General features: G+C 49.1%; 1 protein-coding gene across 1 annotated transcript; it reads right to left on the reverse strand.

Annotated features, from left to right (window-relative positions):
* Positions 1 to 1,583: 1,583 nt before the first annotated feature.
* LDLRAD1 (low density lipoprotein receptor class A domain containing 1) lies at positions 1,584 to 19,043 on the reverse strand. The gene is made up of 8 exons (XM_033114527.1): positions 16,148 to 19,043; positions 14,857 to 14,947; positions 11,206 to 11,302; positions 10,667 to 10,721; positions 7,947 to 8,072; positions 5,850 to 5,987; positions 3,980 to 4,108; positions 1,584 to 2,777 (listed from the first exon to the last, which is right to left on the reverse strand). Exons 3-8 carry the CDS (start codon positions 11,224 to 11,226, stop codon positions 2,629 to 2,631), a joined length of 618 nt encoding a protein of 205 aa, XP_032970418.1. The 5' UTR covers positions 11,227 to 11,302; positions 14,857 to 14,947; positions 16,148 to 19,043; the 3' UTR covers positions 1,584 to 2,628.
* Between the last annotated feature and the right edge of the window lie 81 nt (positions 19,044 to 19,124).

Below are 19,124 nucleotides of genomic sequence, written 5' to 3' on the forward strand. Positions count from 1 at the left end.
TCTAATAACTGATCCAGCACCTTTCCACGTGAGGCCGAGAGCCTGGGAACTGCTCTCTGGGACTCTGTCCCCACACCCTAATAAATTTCAATTTAAAAAAGAAAAAAAACCTAGCTTTTAATCCTCAGCCTGCTACTGACATGCTGAGTGGACTTGGACACGTTGGTCTCAACCTTGGTTTATCAACATCCTGTAAAATGAAGCATCTGGACCCCCAACGGCCTGTGGATGGGCTTGGTTGGGAGGGGAGGGTAAAACGATATGCAACCTGTGGTGCCAGTGCCTCTGGGTGTTTTTTCTGAGAAGAGCCACAGACCACCGAAGAAGACCAGGACTAGATGACCACCAAGGTCTGCCTGCCTCTCTCCTGCGAGGCCAAACCGCAGCGCGAGCAGTCACTGCGGGTACTGTGTGCTCTCCTGCTGCCTGAACCACCAAGACTGATTGGTACGAGCAAACACAGGCTCACACTCCCACGGCCTCTCCCCGGCAACCTTGTTTTCAACATCGGATGCTCAAGACATCAGGAACATGTTGGCATTTGAGCGCCGGAACGGAACGAGCTTCTGGACTTTTTCTTGTTCCTCAGGAAGCAGCTCAACCCTCTGTTTCCCTGGAGACTGGCGTCCTATGAGGGAAGGCCTGGTCCAGGGCGGGAGGCCAGGTGACCCTTTTCAGGCCTCGGACTCCTCTGTCTTCCTCTTCTCCCCACCAACCTTGTTCCCCAGTGAGTAGCCCTTGGCCATCCCTTCTCCTCTGGTCCAAGCTCTGGCATCTTTTGCTTAGACTCTTGTCATTCAAGTCCATTGTAGCTCCAGACCATGTCCTTGTGTATCATACCTTGATGACACCCAGTATCCTTAGGATGAAGTGTGACACACTATGCCCTCCAGGATTGTGTCACTGCTTACCTACTACTGTCTCTTCCCATCAAAGCTTGGGCCACACTGGCCTGAACCACACTGGCATTCCCTGGCTGAGCTGTACCCTGTCACGCCCCCATGCCTTCGTTCCAAGGGCCTCTTGGCCAGGAATGCCCTTCTCTCCTACCTGTCCCAATGGACATTCTCCAGAGCCAGCCCAAATGCCCCTTCTCTGGGAAGGAGGCTCCCCTGGATCGGTCATCAGAACCCAGGACGACACCCTGAGCATGCCCACAGCTCCTTGCTTGTGCTGCAGTTGGACAGAAACTTAGCCAAAGGTGCCAGCGTCCAGGGCTGCCTGTCCCTCAGGCAGGATCCCTGAGGCGCCCTGTTCCAGGTCATCAGGGTCAGAAACACGACTGTGCACTGGCTTCCAGAGGCCCCTCCTTGGTGCCCTCCTGCTGTCCCACCCATCTCCCCCGTGTGAGGTGCCTCCTTCATGAGACCCTGCGCTCCTCCTATGCTAGGATCCAGGTCTCTTCACTCCTGGGTGCCCAGCACCTGGCTTGGCTCAGAGCAGGTGCAAAGAGACTGTTCAGTGAGTGATGAATGAACCATAGCTCACCTATCTCTTAGTTGCCCATTTTCAGTTCAAAACTCACACGACACTGATATATGAAACTGATTTTTATTAATTTCCAATGCAGATATGTCTCTCTCTCAACAGCAACCCTCTTGTTGGCCAAATTCCAAGTCTCTCTTTCAGAATAAGGGTGGGACACTTTCTGACCCTCAAGCTACTTTTAAAAATACCCCATAGGGACTCCCCCCGGCCAAAATATAATCACATTGGTAGCAGGAAAGGATTCAGGGTTGGGACACCATAGACTGTGTTTGAGTCCCAGTTCCAGTACTGACTTTGCTGTATGATCCTGGGCAAGTGATTTCTCCCTTTGAGCCTCAGTTTTCTCATCTGTTTAATGGGGATATCCATCCTTGCCTTTCTGGGTGTTGTGAAGATGGAAAAGTATGCAGAGAAATAGCTCATTCACTCAGACTCTGGAACCGAAATACAATCCATACTACAAGAAACCTGGGCTGCTTGGCTGGGCACTGGTCACGGGGTAGGGTAGAGAATGGGACAGGCAGAAGGCTTGCTCTTTCTCCAGACCTTCTACTCTACAGCTCAGAGCCTCCGGGATGACTGGCTTCCTATTGGCAGGATGACAAATGCCCCGTCTCAGGTGCAATCTCATGTGATCAGTCAGTAGGATCTGCTAGGATTACTGAGATGAGAAAAATGCTAAGACTGTAGCCAAGCCCAGCAAGATCTGTCTTAGGGACCAAATGGACAGGAAGTGGCATACACTTCACATATGTACCATCCCTAAGGGCTAAACTCCTCAACTTGGCGTTTGAGCCCCAGACTTATCTTTGCTCCACGGGGTGATAAGGTCAGGAGTAGAGGAGCAGATTTCCTCTGTGGGGCCCCACAGACAGGCCTAACATCGTGGAAGCAGCACTCCTCATCCTTGTTAGGACCTGCACAGCATGGTAGTAAGCTCCCTGTCATTGGATGCATTCAAGGAGAAGCTGAACATCTTTAAAGCAGGAGAGACAATTTTTATTCAGAGATGATAGTGCATAGATCTCACTAGATGATCTTGAAGGCTCCTTCCTGCCCTCATGGTCTTGGATTTGATTCTCATATGAAGGATTATCAGTGCCATTTCAACCAGCCTCTCGCTCTGGCCTGGGTGCCCACTCAGGGTCCAGGACAGGCGTACTCATCAGACCAGTCGGAGCAGTGCTGCACGTGGTCCCGGCAGAGGCTCCTTGGAATACAGCCACAATACCTGAAGAAAGTCGAGGGGCAACGCCACCACCCAGGGCCACAGGGTGGGCATGCTGTCACTGGGGAGACAAGAGCCGACAGAAGAGAAGCTGGTGTATCTTGGAATGCCCAGTGCACCAGGATACTCCCTAGCTCTGGCACCTGCCATAGCTCCCCAAAGCTCCACCTCACCTGACATAGGTGAAATGTATCCTTATTTCTCTGCACAAGAGAAAATCGAGACCAAAACTCATAGGCTATGTGACCTCAAGCAAGTCTCTCACCCAGTTTGAGCCTCAGTTTCCTCATCTACTCAAAGTTGTTGTTAAGGAAGAGTGCCAGGCACATGCTCAATGTTCACATAGTAAGGGGGTGCATATTGTCTCCCCAGCCCATCCTCCCTCCCTCACCCCGACTCAGCCTCACCAGCCACTTAGGGCTCCCTGAGGGGTGCCTCATGGACTTTCCTCCTTGGCCCTGTACCCTGGGCCTCCAGCATCCTTCCCTGCACACACAGCCTCTGTCTGTTGAAACCCTGTCTATTCTCTGAGGCCTACTTGCAAACGGAGAGGAGTCTTGCTTGATTCTTACACGACCCCCACCCCATACCAAAAATCCTCCCCAGGGCGTCAGCACTTCCTTGTTTCATCAGTATGATGTGAGTCCTAGGGTAGGACACATGTTTGACTCCTGATTGTCCCCCCGCAGAATTTGGCACAGGCTCAGCTCCCAATGGTGCTCAGACCATGTGTACTGATTGAACACTGAAGAAGAGATTGAAAGGAAACCAAGGCAGTCAAATGATGCCGGACTTGCAGTCAGGAGATCTGGGTTTAAATCTAAGCTCCCTTCCTGTCACTCATTGTAGTAAGTCCCTTCTCCTCTCTGGCCTCAGTTTACCTATACATAAATCGGGGCCAGTGATTCCTGCCCTCCTTTCCTCACAGGGTTGTGGAGAGCTGCAGAGGAAATGAGGGAAACTCAAGTTCAAGTCCCAGCTGGGCCACATACATACTCCTTGCATGATCACCCTCTGAGACCCCGTTTCCTCGTCTGTGTCCTTGAGAGTAAGTTCCCCACTAAAGAAGAATAAACCTCCAGAAGGAGCCACTTGGTGTGGTAGTGAAAACCCCACCACTGGAGGCATCCAAGCAGGGGCGGAAAACTTCCTAGGATGCAAGGAGGAGGTGGGGGGGGGACCTCAGAGATGCCGTGGTCAACCTCTGCCCCCTGACCACTGCCTGGGCACCTGCTGCAGCCCCGTCTGTGCCTAGACCCCCACCTGGGCTTAGTTCATCTGAGCAATCCCCGCAGTTGTTGGTCCCATCACACTTTTGGTCTGAGTAGATCCAGGCAGCCGGGTCTCCACAGCGGGCCACAAGGAAGCTAGGGAGACTCTGGGGCACATCTCCTGCAGAGGGACAGATGAGGCAGGAGGAAGTCCACACCTGGCCACAGCTGTCTCAGGGTACCTTGAGGTGGATTGTCACAGCCACCCTGGCAGTTGCCAAACTCGGGGTCACCATGCACCCACCCTAGGAAGGGCACAGAAGTTTCCTGGGGAGGAGACTGAGTGGAGAGGAGAGGAGAGTTATTTCCCTGGACACCCAAAAAGACACCCATAACGCTGCCTCGCTCTCCTCCATTCCCTCTTCAGCTCTTGTGCCTCCCCACCCCACACCATTGCTGGCACTATTCCTTCCTCCAGAAATGTCCTCCTTGACACCTATCCCAAACCATTCCATTTCAAGTTCAAATTCCTTCACCTCCAGGAAGCTTCCTCCAACTGGAACATAACAAGAATAGATATGAAATCTTGCAATTGGGCCCCAGAACTCGGAACTCAGAGGGTGTGTATTCACGTACTGTATGAGACAGAGTCATACCACCTTTCTTGAAAGTGGGTTCTGTGTTAGGCAGCAGTGTGACAGGGCTACCAAAAATGAACGTGAATTCAGGCCACATCACTACAGGTATAACTCAACCCCGGGAGGGGAGAAGCCTTTGTTCCTTGGACCAGCCAGAGCCAGTCAGAAATGTCCTAGATCCTTTCGGAGCCTGTCCAGGGAGAAGGACATGGGCAGTTGGTATGTGTTCTGTGGAGTGCTGGCTGGAGGGGGGATGACCGTGGGATTCAGAGTGTGGCCTGGGGGAGGGGACATTCATGGGGGTAAGAAAGCAATCTCCAAATCCACGCAGTAGACCATCGAGGGAGAGAGATTAAACTGTGGTTCGTGGGGGCCAGGGGTTGATGAGAGGGCAGCGTTGGAACTAATGAAGGATGCTGGTGGGGGGCAGCGTTAAAACCAGGACAAGGGGGACATTCCCAGGGAAAAAGCCCGCAATGATGGGTGCAGCGGCCTCAAGCTGCAGTGCAAGGAGAAGCCGGGTGGCCTCTGTTGGATTTGTTATAGAGGGGATTGGGGCAAGAGCTGGGACACGAACCGGATGACTGCTAAGATCTCTTCTAGTCTTGAGGGTCTGTGACGTAATGCCCCCCTCCCACTAGCTTCCCCACCCCACCCATTCCAACTCAGCAGGCTCTCTCCCTCCCACAGGGAAAGTGGCCCGGATCCTCTCTCCTGAGAACAGTCAGATCTCTAAAGTCTGGGACCAGATCTTCCCATCCATTGATTCATTCCTTCAATCATTCCATCATTCAGAGAATCATTCTGGATACCCCTGTGTGTCATGCCCTGTGACAGGGAGTGAGGCCCCAAGATCAAGCAGACTAGGCCTGCCCCAGAGGAGGTCACCGCTGATGGCTGTGGCAAATGTGCCACGGTGACTAGGGCTGGAACACAGGGAAGCACAGGGGACGTGGGACCCCAAAGCCAGGACCTTAACCTAGTTTGGAAGTCAGGGAAGGCTTCCTGGTGGAGGTAACACTTGCACTCTGCCGTGCAGTTTGAGTGCAGGTTCTCTGGACATGGAGACACACACAGCGAAGGCATTCCCTGGTGTGGGCACGTATGTGTGTGTGCGGGTGGAGGCAGGTGTTCTTGGCAGAGGGCACCATATAAGCAAAGGCCTGGTAATTTTGGGCATGGTTGAGCTTGTTTGGCCACTGGGATAGTTGGAATTGAGGGGCAACCTCCAAGGGACCCTTGAGGGTGCATCTGGAACAGGGGCAGAACTGAGCAGATACCCACGGCATAAGGCCTCATCTTCGTCCTCGCCGTGTGAACAGGTGCGGATGCCGTCACAGACCCCGCTGGCTGAGATGCAGCTGCTCCGGTCATGGCACAGGAAGCCTGTCCTGTTTGTCAGTGTCACACAGGCCTGGGCCCCTGAGTGGGCAAGGGGAGACCCCAGAGGGTCAAGGGTGGTACTCACAAGGGCATCACCAGGTTCCCACACCTGAGCCCCACCCTTAGCTGGTCAGAGGGGCTGGGGCAGTGGAGAGGATACTGCACTCAGCATTGGGGACCAAAGTCTCAGCTCTACCATGTACCACCTGAGTGACCTTGGACAGATGACTCAACCTCTCTGAGCCTCAGGTTTTCTTGTCTGCAAAATGGGGATTATAGCACATACCCCATAGGACCATTGGGGAAATTTACATAACCCCAGAACATAAAAAGTGCAGAGTAAGTCATAGTTCCTTCTTTTACTGATAGCTTATTGACAGTCTCATGGGAGGCTCCTGAGGACAGGGCTCAGTCAAGGAAGTGGTTTTAATGGTGGAGCTCCTGGTGCCAGGTTAGGTTGCCAGGGCAATATAATGGGGCTGGCTGGGGACCATTATGCCATAATTCCTCACATCTGGGCACAACTTTATGGTCTGCAAAGCACTTTCACAATCTTATTCTATTGTTTCCCCAAACCTCTGTGAAGTATCATCACTAGCCCATTTTACAGATGAGTAAAGGAAGGCTCAGAGAGATGCAACAGGCGCAGTCACACAGCTAATAACCCAGGCCTGCTGACTTGACTCTTTCCCAAGGCCAGGGCTGCCTCCCCAGTGTCTAGGACAGACATCTAAATATATACGTCCTTCTGAGAATCTTCCTTTCTATCCCACTGAAGGCGAAAACCCATCCCAGGGCTGCCCTAAAGAATTCAAGGAGAGAAATTGGAAGATGAGCTGGGAGGTCCCCCTGGGTCCACAGGCTGTGCAGTGTATACACATGCACACACACAGGTTGGAGATGGGAGCGGGTTTGTGCTTGGATGTTTGGGCACCTGGGAGCCATTTCTCAGCTCCTGGAACTGCCTTGGCTTGGCTTGGACCAACTCTCAGAGACGCTCACGTTGTCACACACCTACACATAAACACATCAATGCACATACACAGGTGTGCACACACAAGCACACAGACATGTACATGTGTACATAGACACATGCATACGCACAGACACATACACAAAGGCACATGAACGCAACTCCTCACCTGTGTACATTTGCCCTCAGTGCCCGCGTTCCTGCCCAGGCATGTAGAGAACTGTGGGTTTTGCCTCCTCCCCTGACAACCCTCACCCCCAAGCACCTGGCTACAGAGCCATCTGTCAGGAGAGTAGATCTGGTGACACCGCACCCCCAGCTCAACCCCTTCCCATGGCTCTCTGGATGGTGCCTCCCTCCCCATGAAGCCCCTGGCCCCGTCCACTGCTCTAGCCCTCTGTGTCCACTGGCCTTGCAGTTTCTCTTTCTCCTCATGTTTTCTCCCACTCCAGGGACCCCTCACATAGTGTTCCTGTGCCTGGGATGCTTTTGCCACTCCCTCCACTAACCAATTCCCACTTTCCCTTCATGCCTCAGCTCCCTTTCTCTTCTCAAGTTTCCCACTCGGCTCATTCATTTATTCACTCATTCCATCATTCATTCAGCCTCTATTCCAGATTTCAGAGCCCCATGAACCCTGTCTTAATGTGCTTATTTGCTTCACGAATATTCATGTTGCTCTCCAACATGTTACCTCTGCAAGGGCAGGGGCTGTGTTGGGGTTCACAGCCAGTCCAGGAGAAGAGGAAGTGTGGGCCCTGTGGGGGCCACATCTAACCAGCATGGGGGTCAGGCAAGGCTTCCTGGAGGAGGTGGGTCATCAGAGCTGGGTCCTCTCAATGGCCCATATTACAGATGTGCAAATGGAGGCTCAGAGCCATGTATATTTCAGGGTGTATGTCCATGTCTATGTATGCACCCTAAAGAATTGTCCAAAAGCCACTTCCTAGAGAAGCCAGTCAGGATTAGGTGTCCCCCATCCCTCTATGCCCCGCACCCCCTCCCAGCAACCCTGACCACCTGACCTGGTGCACGTGGTGGGTGTCCCAGGATGGTGACCAGGGCGATCAGGGCCGCAAGAGTTGCCAGCAGGAGCAGCACGAAGGCCGAGAGGCAGGTCCCTCGGCGGGAGCAGCAGAGGGCACTGCAGCCTGAGGTGTGGAGCAGGAAACCAGTGATGGAGCAGCCAGCCCTGGGGCCCAGGGATCCACGCCTCTGGCCCCTCCTAAAAGTGGCCCCTCCCCACCTAGGAGTCTGGGGGCAGGAAGGGCATCCCTGGAGGAGGGGACCCCTAAGCCCACCATGGTGCTCTCTGTTCTGCCTGTGGGCCGCCCCCACCAAGGGTCAGGCCCTGGTCCAGTAGCTGGTGAGTGGGTCAGGATGAGGGTGCCGGGTCTCTGTTCCACCGCCCTCACCTTCCTGTCCTTCCAGGAGGCTGTCTCCTCAGGAGGCAGGGAGAGATGGACACCTGCTTATCAAGCCTCTCCCACAGGGCAGAAACTATAGCAGGCCCTTCATAGCGATTATTATTATTTTTCAAAACAAACTTTATAGTTGAGGAAACTGAGGCTCAGAGAGGACAAGGTCCAAGTCGCTGTGTGCGGAGCTGGGATGTGAGTCCCTATTTGCTGCCAAAACCAGTGCTCTTTCCATGATCTCAAAGGATTACGCATTCTACAGCCTGCCAGCTCCACCACTTCCCAGCTGGGCCCCACTGAGAGGTCACTTTACTTCTCTGTGCTTATTTTCCTCATGTGAAAAATGGGGATTATATTACCTCCCTTAGGGTTGTTGAGGGGATTAAGCTAGTTAATGTATTAGAACAGAGCTTGGCACATAGTCAATGCTATAAAGTTTTTAGCTATTGTTAGTGTTTATTGAGTACTTACTATGTGTCAAGCTGTATCCTAAGTACTGAGGAAATAATTGGAGACATCTTGCTTCTTAAACTTACTTTGCTCCTCTAATTTTTGCTTGCTTGTAAAATAATGAAAGAAAGCATTATTGAGGACCTACTAGGTGTCCTGCTCTGTAGAGGACACAAAAGCAGACACAGCTCAAGTTGCCCTCTGCAAGTTTGTAGTTGCGCTTAGAAGACAAGACATGGACAGGTTAAAAGGAGAATACAGGGACAACTGCTGTCCTGCGGGCCCCAGTTATCTCAGAAAAAGACGTAGGAGCAGGTCTGATGCATCAGTGTGCCCAAGGTCCATCCCTGGGACACCATGTGAGGGGCAGGCACATAGTAGGTGCTTTGTGAATACTCTGACCCCGAGATACAGGAGACAAGGGAAGGGCCCCAATTCAAGTCAGTTCAGGTCATTTTCAGTGAATCTACTCACATTTGTGGAGCTACCTACTCTGCTTGTCTACCAGTCAGACCTGTCCCTGTGCAGCTCCCAGAGCCAGGTAGTAAGTGTGGTTAAGGAAGCATGAGCAAGGTGCCATGGGTGCTTGAAGGACTCTCTACAGGCAGGTGGGCGGAGGGTGCAGGGTGAGGGCATTCCAGGTAGACAGCATAGCAAGAATAAAGGCCTGTGGATGGGGTGTGTGTGTGTGTGGGGGGGGAGGGTGGCAGCAAGTGTCCTGGTGTCGCTGGAGCCCGGGATGGGTGTACACTGGGAAAGGAGATGATAATAGGAGATGGAACATAAATCTAAAACCGGTGACTCCTACAGCCCAGTCAGTGGCTCCCTTGTTGTTCACTGCACACAGTGTGATCCCTGGTAACCAGGCAGAGGGCGTGAGTCTGGGCGAGGAACGCGTCCTGGTCAGCCAAGCTCCACTCCTCAAATATTTGTGTAACACAGGCTGGGCAAGATGGGGTCACAGGACAGACTTGAGGCGGAACTGGCAGAACAGAGACCCATGCCCGGTAAAGATGCTGTACTTCAAAGCCAGAAAGCCCTTAGGTGCCAATTCACACCCTGGACAGGTGGGGAGAAGGAGGCCATTTGTTCCACAGTCATGTCTACTAAGAAATAAATACCAGTGTGGAGCGACCAAGCTAGCAGGGCTTTGCAACCAGTGGGACTTTAATTTGAAGTTGAATCTTGTCTTTCCCATGGCCCAGCTGTGTGGGATCCCAGCTGGCTGAGCTACTAAACCTCTTTTAGCCTCAGCTGCCTCGTCTGTCATTGCCCATAACAGGACCCCGCCTCTCAGAGCTGTCCTGAGGATTAAAAGAGACCGCACAGTGCCAGGCACATAGTAGGGCCTTGAACTTTTATGGCTTTATTAGTATCTACCTCTCTGGGCCTGTTTCCTCATAGATCAAATGTGGACCAAGACAGGGCACATAGTAGACGCTCAATAAATGTGTTCCTTCGAACTGTCCTGGTCACATGGTAAGTGGCACATAGTAGGTGCTAAATAAGTATATGATCTCACCTACTTTATCCTTTACAGGCAAAGAGAATCGCCCAGGTCACCTATAGGTCAGGTATTTGACTCCAGAGATTTCTTCTATAGGTTACATGTGGACAGTATGTGGTACAATGCCTCTGAGGTAGGTAGCACATCTCTTTGTGCTTGAAGAGAAGGAACCACCCTATTCATCAGGTGGATGTGGGCATAGTTGGCCAGGAATCTGGGAGTAAATGACGTCACATAAGGGCAGAGGTCTGAGGAACAGTGGGAGCCTTAGGGAGCGCTCTCTGTGCCTCTGTGGCAAAGGCCCAGCCTCAGGGAAGCCCACTGGGGAGGCAGCCCACGGGTCACTGTCCCCAGGCCCTCCGTCCTTTACCTTCCTCTCCAGGGAGGGCTTTGGTTCCAGCAGCAGCAATGCCATTGACATCCCCCTGCCCAAGAGAACAGAGTGAGGGCTGGGCTTAGGTGCAGTGAGGTCCAGCCCCAGGGAGCCACACCGGAGTTTTTCACAAGAGGCACCAAGAGCTTCACGTGGGCGCCCTGGCCCCTCACGCTCCAGCATGCTGAATGCCCCAAACTCACCAAACCCGCTTCACATTTCCACACCTTAGTCTGGACGCTGCCTTCTGCCTGGGATGCCTTTGCTTCCACTGTCCACTTGGCACACAATCGTCCTTCAAACAGAGAGGCTTTCCCCGACGCCCCCTCCCATCATGTCAACGCAGCCTCCCCGGGCCTCCTATTTCCCTCCCAGCACTCACTCCAGAACTGTGTCGCTGGTTCACCTTTGGAGCCCCCTACAACCTGAGAGGGAGCCTCCCGGGCAGGGGGGAGCTGAGCCATCTCAGAGTCTCCCCTTTTCACTCCCCACTCCTTACCCCAGGGTTGGCTCCCCCAGGTCAGGGCAGCTTTTACCTGGGGGAAGATCTTGTTCATGTCTCGGGCTCCCAGCTCGTCTCCAGGCACTGGGGCTAGTGTGGCTCAGGTTCCCTGCCTGGTCACCAGGGGCCGCCTGGAGGAGGAGGGCAGGAGGCTCTGTCTGGCCGCACCCTTCCTGGGGGCAGTCCCCTTCCAGGCTGCCTCTCAGGTGGAGGCAAGGGCAGGAGGCCCCTTCTCCTGCTTAGCGCTTCCCCCGCTCTGCAGTCTGAGGGCAATACTCCAGGGTGAACTTCTCATCCTCTTTGACAGACAAAGAGCCTGAGGTTCAGAGTGAGAAACGGCCAAGTCACACAGTAGGGGGCAGGAAGAGGTTAGAACCTAGCAGCTTTCCAGAACCTGCTTTTTCTTCCACAACAATGATGAGACCTGAGGATCTCAGGCTTCCCATGTGCATGAAGATCCAGGCAGACATACCCAGAATTAACCTTCAGGTTGAAAGAATATGTATTTTCCACTAAGATTATAAAGGAGATATAATTTTAAACTATTTGCTTTATAAAAGTGGCCACATGCATTTACAGTTTTCCGGAGAGGGTGCCCGTGATGGGGGAGGAGCAGTGGCCGGTTGTTGACCTAACTAATTCCTTCTGTCCACTCCTAGCGGTCCCTCTGCTGAGGAGACCAAGGCCCTGGGAGCTTAAGGGGCTGTTTGGAGGCCCCAGACCAAGGGAGGAGAGGTGGCCACCTCCAGAAATGAGCTTGGGGGCTCCAGGGATGGTATCTTTGCAGCCTGCCTCTGATGTCACTGGGTTGTTTAGCCTGTGACAGACCTTTTCTTTTTCGCTGGGATATAAAGTGCTGAGTTGGGGGCAGGGAGGGGTGGATAGGCAGGGGCAGGCCTCAGGGGCAGCCGGCACCGGGCAGGGCCAAGCCCTCCGTCAGGAGAACCGGGTCTACATGAGGGCCTGCCGCTGGCTCTGTTTGGGCATGTCAGTCCCTTCCTCTGACTCTCAGCTCCCTCCTCCAGAAAACGGAAGGATTGGACTGGATGAAGGGGGTGTCTTAGTTTGGAGATTCCCATAATCAGTTCCCGAAGGTGAGGCAACGAGGGTATTTATTTGCCAGCTCTTGCCAGGCACTGGCTGGGAACTGCCAGCAGGGGTTAATTCCTGGTACCACTGGTCTGTGTTAGGCAAAGAGATGCCAGCGTTGGCAGTTGCAAGCCAGACTGATGTGCCCTGAAATGGAAAGGGATGAGGGGTATGCACAGGGCATCCAGGGGATCTGCTAAAGATGCTAAGTAGAATTCATTTTGCATGCCAACTGCAATTGATTGTGGAGGGTACCTGGAACAGGGGATTCAGAAGAATTCTGAGGTCAAGACTCAGGGTTTTTAATTGACTAGTGATGTCTGGCCATGGATGTAAAAGTGGAGAGTGGTATCATACAGGATGACATTTGCCATTTCTGGCAAACTTGTGCCCTTCAATCTCTGGCCTTCCTTGCTCTGTGATTCTTAAGTGTTTCTTTTATGAAAAGACTCCTCAGGGATGTCAAATGTCCCTTTCTCTGGACTCCTGGTCCAGTCCAGGTACAGCCGCATCTGACTGTGCTGGAAGCATGGCACCTCTCCACGGGGTTCAGGCTGACACTGAAAACCCTTGAGTGAAAGGCAGCAGGGGATCCTGGCAGGATAGAGAGGTCCTGGTGCCTCAATGCCTGCACTTTCCGATGTCACAGCCAGGTCAGCCCTTAGAGAAGAAAGGACTTGGGCTGCCTTGTACAACCTCCACCTCCACTCTGCGGGGCTCCCCGGGCCTTGGCTTGGGCCTGCTTAACCCACACGTGGGTCACCTTCGAGCAAGAGCAGGAACTTGGGAGCTGACGGTCCTAGTGGTCCCACCACTAGCTATGTAACCTCCGATAAGTCATTTAACCTCTCTTGAGCTTCAGCTTTCCCATCTACCTCTCTCAATTTCTTTTCCACTCATTCCTGAAGAAAGGCAGTATCCCAGTAGATGGACCTCTCTGTCCTTCCCACCCAACACCCAACACCACGCCCGCACTCCCCCACTACCACCTCCACAGCTGGCTTCAACCTCTCCCATTTTCCCCTCTTCCCTCCCCTGGAAAATGAGTTTCAAAAACTAAACAAAAATATAGGGAAGTAGGAAGGATAATTTAACAAATAATCATGTACCCACCATTCAAAGTTAACAAATGTTAAAATTTAGTTTTCTTGTTTCAAACCCTTTTTTCCATTACAGCAAAATTGAAGGCATCTTTTTTTTTTTTTTTTTTTTTTTTTACCCCCAATTGTATTCCCTTTCCTGCCTCCCCAGGGCCAACCAGTTTGCTGAATATGCTGTGTATGCTTCCAAGGACTGGTTTTTACACACTGCTGCTCTCTCTAGACACACACACACCCCCCTAGAATCACGCTGTAGGGGCACCTCAACTTTACCAGATATTGCCGAACTGCTCTTCCAGGTGACTGTATCAATTTGCACTCGCATTAGCAGTGTGTGAGAGGGTCTGTCTCCCCAGCCTTGAACTTGTCAGACTTTCTGACATCTGCCCGTCTGGTAGGTATGAAATGGTGTCCTAGTGTGGCTAATTTGCATTTGTCTAGTAATTTCTACTGCTACCCCAATCACCACCTGTGCCACATGCTGTACTACACGCTTTACATTGTATGAACTCATTTAGTCCTCCCAGCCCCAGGAGATGGAGACTATTATCACGTCCATTTTACAGATGAGGAAACGGAGGCACGGAGACAGTAAGTGACTTGCCCAAGGTTCACAGTTGAAAAGTGGCAGTCAGGACACACGCCTGCCTGGCTGAAAGGTTCACACCTCACCGCTACCTCCGCCCTCTCTACTCAAAAATGTGGTCCTCAGAGCCGCAGCACCCATCACCTGGGACCTGGCTAGATGTGTGTCTCACCCCAGGCCTAGCAAACCAGAACGTGCATCTTAAGATCCCCAGGAGACATGAACGCACAATTTGAAAGCCCTGCCTTTCCCCATGCTGTGAGGCTGCCCTTTTTAAACAGATGGCTTTCCTCCCTGGTGAAGTGCTTTTTCCTCTCTTTCCCATGTTTCTGTGGGTTTGTTTTTTTCTTACTGATTTATGGATTTCTTTATGCTGAATTTGAATCATTTGTTACGTGGGTTACACCTCTCTCCCAGTCGACAGCTTAGAGTAACTTGCTTAGAGTGCCTTCTACTGGCTCCCTCTTTATTTCACATGGTCTGGGGCTCCATCTTAGCCTGGCTGCGGCTAGAGGAGACCCTCAGGACACGAGATCAGCAAAGCCCAGCTTGAGTCAGACAGACGTGGGTTTCATCCCGACTGCCAAATCAACACCTATCTAATTTAAGGTGGTCAGTTGCAGCCTAAGTCTCAGTTTTCTCATCTGAAGAATGGGGAGAAGAATATTTGCCTCAGAGAGCTGTGGTGAGAATGAAGTGAGTGCACATATGTGAACATGTTCTGCACCCTTTGAGGGTGGGATGCTTTGTAGTTTGCAACTACAGAGGGATCTGCTTGAGGGCTGGGGCTGCTACTAGTCCAGGGCCCATCTCTGGGTTGGAGAATGCTAAGTGAGCACCACAATTAGATTGACCAGGGATCTGCAAGAGCCACTTCCAGACCTGCCTGGGCGTCAGGCACAGTACCTACCTCAGCATTTATCACCCCTCCTCCATGCCTTCCACAACTCTGGGAGCCCTGGCTGGCCGCCTCTTCTCTCTGCTTCCTCAACTCCAATAAACTTGAATTAAAAAATTAAGTAAATACAATTAAATTAATCAGATTCAATTAAAATAAAATGATGTTAAACCCCATCCTGCTCTCCTAGAGGAATGTTACAAGGACCCATTTAAAGTGAAGGTGACGGTGCTATAACAGGCTTTGCAAAAGTCATAGGGAATCAACAGACAAACTCCCTCGTGAAATATCAAAGTAAACACTTTTTACAAGATAGCACTACAATATTCTTTAATGCCGATGATCCGAATTGTATGACGTTTACATACTTAAGCATTGTGGGCTCAAATAATTACGGCATGATGATATATCTTGAGGTAACATTATCAAGAGCTTTTGTTAAAACCTTTCATTTCTAATCATTTGCTGCGTCTTTCTAATCAAAGCCTTCAATTAAGGCTGTTTCAATGATGCGAAACAATTCAAGTATAAAGAACAAACACATAAGAGGCAGCAAAATAAGCCCAAATAATTTAGAACTGAACAAAAATATTTTACTTTTAAAATGACAAAGTAAAATCAGACAACCTCTAAATCAAGGGTTCAGTAAACTTGGATGGGAAAAAAATTAAATCTTTATTTTTGCTAATGTCTAACTGAAATATAGCATTTCCTTCAATTATGAACATAGGCAACTGACAATTTTATTAGGGGTATCTGTGACTTTATCACCAATAGAAATCATATTTAAATATATTACAGTTGTTGCATATATTTCAAAATAATTTGAAATTAGTTTTAGAACCAGAACTAGATCTTGTTATTTTAGATGTTAATAAAGAAGTACATATGTAACTAGATCACAGACATTTGAAAATATTTTAGTAACTGTATTTTAGTATATTTGTTTCCTTTACAATACTTCACATGTAGTTTTACGCATTTGAGAACATTATTCTGAGAAGGAGTCCGGTCTATAGGCTTCACCAATATGCCAAAAAAAGTCCATGGCATAAAAAAGGTTAAGAACACCTGCTTTAAGCAAATAAGTCATTAACATCACAGGAAGAGAATACGTAATGGTGGAATATATGAAGCCAACTTCAACAATTACGAAGTTCAGAAAAGGTATATAAACTGTGCTTCAGAATTTAATTACTTGAAGGAGTTGAAAAATCCACACTTAACTGTATGCTCTAGCTTCCCACAGAAGACTGCCGTTTTCCACTATCTCAGTTTTTTTTATCTGTATCACGGTACATACCTCCATCTGCAGACTCCAGTCCAGAATAAGTGGTCAAGGAAAGACGAATAAGGTACCTCATCCTGATGATGCTCAAATACAAACATGAAATGTTTAGCCACTGGAAACCTGGTGGGAGGGGCTCAAGAGCACACCAAGTTGGAGAAATTGGGTTGGCAAACTTAGAGCTTTAGGATGGTAAGTTGACATAGCATTATAGTTTAAAAATTTTGCCCAACATGAAGTCTGGTAAGAAGCTTGGGCTCCATGGAAAAGCCTTCCCAGTTTTTTTGGCAACAGTCAGACTGTGACCAGGTCTCAGAGGCTAGTCCTAGGCTTACCATCCAAACAAAATATAGGGTACAGAGAGCCTTATAGAGAAGAGTTCAAAAATATACATGAGGTAAAATGAAAGAAAATAGGAATATTGGGCATTTTAAAAAAGAGAAGTCTGGGAAGGAAACGAAATTTCCCATTTCAGTGTGGCTGGGTAGGTACGTAACTTAATAGATCCCAGCGGTTACCATAGAGCTAAGATATTGATGGCCTCTGGGCCTGCCCCTCTGGTCTATCTCCACATCCTTGTTGAGAGTTGTTCTAAAACTCTGCAACTCTCTTGCTTAAGGCCTTTCTATGGCTTTCCATCATGCTCAGGATCGAATCCAAGTTTAGTCAAGTCTTTTATTATCTGGTCCCATCTATTGCTATGCTTTGTATGCTGTATCTTAGCCTGCTAAATAATTTGTAGTTTCCCACCCTCTTGTCTCTAGGTCTTTGAGCATACTGCCCACGCCTGGAATACTACTCCCTGTATTTTGTTTGGATTTTCCTTTTCCTCCTAGAAGTTAGGGCCCTCCTATGTACTTCCGTAGTACTCTGCTTATCTGGTCACAATAATTACATTAATAATAATGTTTCCTTCTTTTAGACTTTGAGCAACTCGAGTCAGGCCCTGGGTCTTGTTTGTTGTTGCAGTCCTATCATCTAGCACAGGGCCTGGCACTCAGGCTCTCAAGTGGTTGCTGAATGGTTGAACTATAGATCTATAATAGGATATCTGGGCAAAATCACTGCCATGGGGTGGCAGTGATGGGGACTTAGTTGAGAACGAACCTCTAGATCAATGATTCCCAACGTGTGGCCCTAAGATACTTAAGAGACCACAAAAATTATAATAGAAATGGCACATTTATTTATCTATGATAAAGCCAGATGAACAACAGGGATAAAGTTGTTTGCTTTTGGCTAGAATATCAGCTGAGTAAAAACACTAGGCTTCACGTGCTGATCAGCTGGGCTGATGATACATCATAGGAATTTCTGAGACAAGAGTGATGGACCAGACGATTTGGCAATTTTTTATTTACCAAAAAACAATCATAAATAAAAGGTATCCATGAAGTTTTGTGAAAGACAGAATCTTGGGCCTAGATCATTATGGTGACTATTTTCATAATTGCCCGAATCAGTATGTCTCTTAGACTACGGACCTGAACCAAGGACCTTAGGAATCTGTGAGGTTTGAACCAGAGACTCAAGGGGCTTCAGAACTTCCCTAGGACCAAGACAAAGCATCTTCTCGAGAAGATGCTTTTTGTGTAGGAGGAAAGAAGGTGGTACCTGTCTCATGGAAACAAATGAAGCTGGACCCACCAAAGAAGGGCTAAACTGTTCCTTTAGGAGAAGGGGCCTAGAGGCTCGGTTTGGTTGCCTTCGTTAGAATTTTCAAGTCAAACACTTTTTATGGGTGTGTGTGTGTGTGTGTGTGTGTGTGTGTACACATGCATATATTTTTGGGGGGATATAATTTTTTTAAAAGTAGAACTTTTTTTTTTAATGTCAGTCTCTTTTAATCATGGTGAAATAAAATGAAGGCAGGACACGAGTATCTGAGTGCCTACTAAATACAAGGAATGATGAGGTATTTCCACATACAGGAATTGTCTCATAAACAAGAGTGGTAAGTTTACCTGCACTTGAATCAATATTGTCAGAGGGAACTTTATTTGGAAAGCAAACGGAAACAAAACCAAGGGAAGGTGAGAGAATGCAGGACAATCATCCAGTTGCTCCTTCTTATCTAGATATTCTTTTTGTTTTTATAAGGGAGGCCCTTCCTAACAGTGGGCTGACTCCTATAAATCTGCACGTTTTATTTCCCCCTTGGTTTGCTTCAGTTAAACCTGTGCCTGATATTAAGGAACTTAAGTGTGTACCATGGGTAGGGAATAAGACAATTGGGCTTTATTTTAAAGGTGAACTCCAATCCGTTCTTCATGTTTTGTAACTGTTTTCTCACAAAAAATAAGACATTGACTGCTTGATGTCAGCCTAGTAATTCCTCCTCTCTTCTGCATCTGGATGTGTTCACATACTTTCTAACCCTTTAGCTTCCGAATCTAGACAAACTATTTTAAAACGTGAAACCTATGTTTTGTGAACAAGGTCTTGTTAATTGTATTTTTTTTGGACTCAGAGAAAGCTTATGACTAGTCTGTAAGGTAAGTGTGTGACTCACTCTTTAGTCAGAAAGTGCTACTGCAGTTGTCAGCAATGCCCGTTGGTGAGGATATTGGTTTGCCAAGTTATTTAACATTTTATGGTATAAAGACACCGAATCATGTTAAGACTCTGGTATACTGTGTTACCTGATATCACTCTTGGCTTTAAATCTGTATTATTATAAAGGAATGATAATAATAGCTTTTGCCAAGTGAAATCTATACTTAATTCTGCATCACAAGAATCTAATTCTTACTGTCAAAATGAAGTTTTCTCTGAAAATATCTTAAACTTATACTTGATATACTTTCTAACAGAAAAGGTTCTTTGGAAAGACTTATCCAACAAAAGTCTACGGGCTGTGCAAATAACATAAAATGCACTTCTGAGAGGATCATTTTTGCTTCAATTTGTTCCCTGATCATATTATATAGCAATAGATAGAAATAGAATTTCTAGAGTTTGGCTAGGGGTAAGAAGAAAGATTGGAATTTTT

Source organism: Rhinolophus ferrumequinum, chromosome 9, assembly GCF_004115265.2.
Source record: "Rhinolophus ferrumequinum isolate MPI-CBG mRhiFer1 chromosome 9, mRhiFer1_v1.p, whole genome shotgun sequence".
In the NCBI taxonomy this organism is placed as follows: Eukaryota; Metazoa; Chordata; class Mammalia; order Chiroptera; family Rhinolophidae; genus Rhinolophus; species Rhinolophus ferrumequinum.